The following is a 5,172-nucleotide window of genomic DNA, read 5'->3' on the forward strand; positions in this document are numbered from 1 at the left end:
CAGTGCTTGCATTCATCCTACCAACGTCTAACAAAGAACATAACAAGGGTGCTACAATCAAAATTAAAATGAAGTAAATCAAGGTTGCCCTGTGATGCCATGTGTTGCCTGTTATTATATATAATAAAATTACTTGACTTCATTTTATCCTATAATAGTCATGGTTATCAATCTTTATTGAAATCACCAGAAAAAAAGCAGAAATACATTCCCCTCAAAAAAGGAGGAAACAAATAAAACAATTTATTCGCAGTAAGCAGATCATATATCAAGAGTTCACCACATGATCTCAAGTGCCATGTGTTGCCTGTTATTATATATATAATAAAATTACTTAACTTCATTTTTATCCTATGATAGCCATGGTTATCAATCTTTATTGAAATCGCAAGAAAAAAGCAGAAATACATTCCCCTCAAAAAAAGAGGGAACAAATAAAACAATTTATTTGCAGTAATAAGCAGATCAAATATCAAGAGTTCACCACGTGATCTCAAGGCAAATATGCCCAGATAGATTCCCGTAATGGTGATGCATATGATGCTTAGATCTTGTTGAGGGCCTGAACAATGTCATTCTTCAGGTCCTCAAAATCCTCGACTCCGATGCTGAACCTGATCAGGTTGTCCTTGATTCCATAGATGTCTCTCTGCTCCTTCGAATCCCTGTTTATGGATCACAGCCCAGGAGTTAAAACTAAAACAATATCATGTGCACAATTACTTAATGTGACAACAGATAAATATATGCTAATACCAGTAGGACATGATGGCAGGCTGATCAATTATGCTCTCACAACCCCCAAATGAAGGGGCGTGGTAGGGTATCTTGACAGAATCAATGAATTTTCTAGTAGAGTCGAAGTCCCCATCAACCTGAACACAAGATAATTTATACGTTAAATTGTTGATAGAGTCAACACACTTAGTGTTCTGGTATACTCCCTATGTAACTTTTTTATAAGACGCTTTTAGAGTCCAATTACAGTGTCAAAAAACATCTTATATTTAGTTACGGCAGGAGTAATATTTTACTATATTTTACCAAGACATCAAATTACCTCAAAGCTGACAACACCACCAAAGCCAGTCATTTGGCTCTTGGCAATGTGATGTTCTGGGTGACTTGGCAAGCCAGGATAGTATACACGTGCAATCTAGGATATGAAATACAAACTTCGGTTAAAGCAACAAAAAACATAGATGGCCAGTAGTTATCTAGAGTCTAGGACTAAAAGAAACAGAGTAGCACACCTTTGGATGTTCCTCTAAAAACTGGGCCATCCGCAGAGCAGTACTATTCTGGCATTGAACACGGAGATGCAGTGTTTTCATGCCACGGAGGATCAGATAGGAAGCATTCTGACATCACAATGCAATGAAATATTAAGAGCTTAGAAACAAGGTGTTAGACAGAAGAATACAGAGTACATATCTTTACTACTCATACTAGTCAACCTGCGTTTCAACCAGGATAGCATGGCACCTAAAGCTAGAGGTTCAATGCCTGGCAGGTCAAACTTCTGAATCTTGGTAACTTACTAGTCTATAACTACAAATGAACCCATGCATTTCTAAAGAAATATCATTGCCTTTAGTTATACATACAAATTATTACGAAGATAATTTAAATGGAGAATTCTAGGAGTACATTCTCATTCGTTGATTTATTGAGTTGAACATTTCAGAGACTAAATATAATTCCTTTAGAAGTAAATTAGGAGGCAATACTATATGTGCCATGTCTCTATGCGCCGAAAAGCAATGCAGCACCCTCATATTGCAGGAGCACAAACTCTTAGACAGCAATGATTTCTTTTTGTCCCATCTAGGACTGAAAGATAGTGTAAATGGAATATTATATATTTTGCCACTGCAACAAATTGTAGGAGAGTTCAATTACAGTTCTCCCCAAATCATCTGAGCCACAGTGTTCATTTTTTTGAAATAAGTCGACCACTTGGATCATATAAAATATTGTAGAAATGAACCAGCTGTTTCATGACACTTTTGGCTGGGTTGAAGTGAACCCAGGATCAAAGAACCCTAAGGCATCATTTGGCAGCAGGGGAGGCCACGGGGATCCCAGCCCATTCACTGGAAACTTCCACCCCAGGGCAAATTATTCCTGGTTTTTCCACGTACGATTTGCTCGACACATGATATGGGAAAATCCCTCCACTTCCCCGTCAATTCCCGCGGATTAAAAAGAGTGCCTCCCAAGCCGTGGAAAGAACTCCCTGCCTCTCAACACTACCTCTCACAATAATCACCTGCACTTCTATTTTTGATCTCGCTGCTGGTAACGCTTCCATCCTGCATCCATGGCCAAATCCTTTGTTCACCTCCTCCCACTCACCCTCATGTACCAATCCATCACCACATGTTACCACTCCAGTCGCCTCAGCAGAACTGGCAAAATCTTGGCATTCAATTCTGTACAGACGGGCGGTGAGAAAAGAGGAGAATCAAATGGGGCTTGCTAGCAGGGTCAGCGGCCTTGGCCTCGACGATTACAAGGGGGCAGCCATGGATGGCTTGAACATGACAGCCTCAAGAGCTTGGAGAAGCCAAAGCAGCCCTCCCACGCTCCTGTTGCTGGGCCATAATTGAAACAATCTCTTCATTTTTTTTAAAAAAAATTCTAGAGATATCGTGAATGAGAGATTATCCATGGTTTTCAACCAAATGGTGGCAGGGGAATTATCCGACCTGCGGCTTTCCATGGGCTCAGGTGGGGCCGGTACAATTCATCTCTGGTTTTCCTCCCCTGGGTGTTATATGCCCAACAACCAAACAAAGCCTAATGAATCGTCCAGGACTTTCCTTCCAGATTGATTTAATCTAAGGATCCTTGCAGGATCCCAGCATGAGGCTAGTAAATATATGGGGAGGACCAAATATAACTCCTGGTATAGAGTGACACTTGCTAGAAAGAAGCAAATACGTTCGAGAGATGGATAGAAAGTATGCCAATCCAACATACCGGGTTTAGAACACCACCAACTACATGGTGATAAATGCGGACCTTGGAGACTAGCTCATCCCTGCCGCTGATACAGCCTCCAATAACCTAAAAAGCAAAAAAAAAAAACTGAGCTAATGTATATCTTATCTGTAAATAGAGTACTAAAAAATTATTCATGAACTTACATCATTGTGCCCAGCAATATACTTCGTTGCAGAATGAACAACTATGTCAGCACCTAAAGTAAGTGCTTTCTGATTGATAGGGGACGCAAAGGTGCTATCAATGCATAGCAATGCTCCCTTGTTATGGCACATATTGGAGACAAGCTCAATATCTATGCATCTGAGAAATGGATTAGTAGGAGTCTCAGTGAAGAATAGAGATACCTGAAAATAAAGGAACCAACAAATTAGTCTACTTGTGGATGAATAAGTTAATGAGAAGAAAGGGGGTGAAGGAAATTGTAAAGATTAAACTCACATTATTATTATCAAGTGCATCTTGGAGAGCATCCATGTCAGCAGGTCTAATAACAGTCATCTGTGCATCAGGTGTACAAAGATAAGAAACCCACAAATTATACAGAAACGCAACAAAGATTCACTCCGATTAGTTGTTAAAATGCAGATCACGGTTATCAAGTAAAGACGTCTGAAATACTGGATCTTGAATGAAGCTGCATTTCTACTCCAAGTTTATTAGGCTTCTAAAATGTGGTCCCATACCACATCACTCAACAGCAACTATATCACCTGTAAGCTAGTACTGTATATTGCTGCTATGAACCTCTCCTAATGGTTCTCACAAAACTAACTGAACTGCATAGGCATCTAATCATATTACTGAAAGAACATGGGCATAATGGTAGCACATATTACCGTAATTCCCCTCTTGGGGAGCTCAGTCTCCATGTAAATTCTTGTCTTGCGGTACAAATCTGTGGTTGTAACGATGTGCCCACCTGCTGGGACAAGTGTGCTGAGCATAGCGACACTTGCATACATCCCTGACGCCACAAAGACAGTGGACTCGGCTTTCTCCAGTGCACTGCAGCATCAAAATCAGCAATTATGGAAAACCAATACAATGGAACAAACAAGGCATAAAAATCCACAAGAAAGAGGAGAATCTAGATTTCACCTCATCTTCTTCTCCAAAGCCTCAGTGGTCGGGTTCCCATACCTCCCGTATTCGAAGCTAGCATGCCTCCCCTCCTAACAAAAAGGAAATTTTGACAATATAACCGCAGATTTATCAAATCTGACAACTAGAGCACAGAATAGCAATAAGGTAGGGGGCTTCAAACCTTGAAATCGATCAGCTCCTGCGAGCTACTGAACCAGTAGGCGGAGGTGTTCACTACTGGCGTGGTGATCGCGTCTGTGGCGATCCTTCTCCCAAGCCTCTCGCCTTACGCAGAGAAAAACAGCAAGCATGTCAAAACCAAAAGGATAGCTGCGCGAAATACTCCTAGATCTGATGGACAACAAGGGAGCGAGTAGGTTACCTGCGTGGACGGCGAGGCTAGCATCGGAACCGAGCAGGGCACGCTCGGCCAATGCGGCGGCGGACGGCTGCGCGAGCTTGGCGTTAGGAATGGCGCCAACCTCGGCAGCCGCCGCCGCAGAGGTGGCGGCGGATGCGGCCGCGGCATGGGAGGAGGTGCCGCGGACGCGGCTTCCGCCGCCGGAGTGGGAGGTGACGGCGCGGCGATCGGACCAAGCGGCGGCGACGATCTGCGCGACGCCTATGTTGCTACAGTTGCGGCGGGCCTTGGTGCTGAGCTGGCGGACGAAGTTGGGCGGGAAACGGAGGATGGTGGCGGAGGTAAGGGCACCGCTATTGTCGCCGGCGAAGGACGCCGGGGATGAGAAGGAGACGGTGGCCATTGGGGAGCTAGGGTTTGAGTGGCGGCGCGGGGCGCTCGACGGAATTGAGGGGTCGGGGTTGGTGGATTGGGTGGCGCTGGTGTGGCCTTTCGAAATAACGAGTGGCCTATTTGTAGTGGAGTCGTGCCGACGGCATTCATGGTTTGGCAAAGAGCACCTATAGTGCGCTACTGATGCGAGGTCAGTTCGTTGCCGCCATTGCGAACCAAACTTCGATGGTGTGTTTTGAGTTTCCAATCCAAGCCCCCCGCGGGCACCCCGTCCCCCGTGCCGCTCCCGCGAGCGGCCTGGGCGGATCCTTAATCCTCGCCGC

At 44.3% G+C, this 5,172-nt stretch overlaps 1 protein-coding gene across 2 annotated transcripts; it reads right to left on the reverse strand.

Annotated features, from left to right (window-relative positions):
* Positions 1-204: 204 nt before the first annotated feature.
* Positions 205-4,958, reverse strand: LOC123092032 (cystathionine gamma-synthase 1, chloroplastic). 2 transcript variants are annotated; one of them, XM_044513687.1, is made up of 12 exons: positions 4,611-4,958; positions 4,478-4,541; positions 4,277-4,380; positions 4,111-4,184; positions 3,849-4,017; positions 3,451-3,510; positions 3,153-3,356; positions 2,986-3,072; positions 1,254-1,361; positions 1,061-1,156; positions 757-875; positions 205-665 (listed from the first exon to the last, which is right to left on the reverse strand). In XM_044513687.1, exons 1-12 carry the CDS (start codon positions 4,857-4,859, stop codon positions 545-547), a joined length of 1,455 nt encoding a protein of 484 aa, XP_044369622.1. In that variant the 5' UTR covers positions 4,860-4,958; the 3' UTR covers positions 205-544. The 2 variants fall into 2 exon arrangements, with proteins under 2 accessions (XP_044369622.1, XP_044369621.1); XM_044513686.1 differs by having other exon boundaries at positions 4,478-4,957.
* Between the last annotated feature and the right edge of the window lie 214 nt (positions 4,959-5,172).

Source organism: Triticum aestivum, chromosome 4B (assembly GCF_018294505.1).
Source record: "Triticum aestivum cultivar Chinese Spring chromosome 4B, IWGSC CS RefSeq v2.1, whole genome shotgun sequence".
In the NCBI taxonomy this organism is placed as follows: Eukaryota; Viridiplantae; Streptophyta; class Magnoliopsida; order Poales; family Poaceae; genus Triticum; species Triticum aestivum.

Excerpts from the sequence above, each read along its gene's own strand:
- LOC123092032 (XM_044513686.1), bottom strand. The coding sequence starts at position 4,859 with ATGGCCACCGTCTCCTTCTCATCCCCGGCGTCCTTCGCCGGCGACAAT. Across the intron at positions 3,357-3,450 it reads ATGCACTTGATAATAATAAT|GTATCTCTATTCTTCACTGA; the intron begins GTGAGTTTAATC and ends CTTTATTTTCAG. Across the intron at positions 876-1,060 it reads GTGGTGTTGTCAGCTTTGAG|GTTGATGGGGACTTCGACTC; the intron begins GTAATTTGATGT and ends TCTTGTGTTCAG.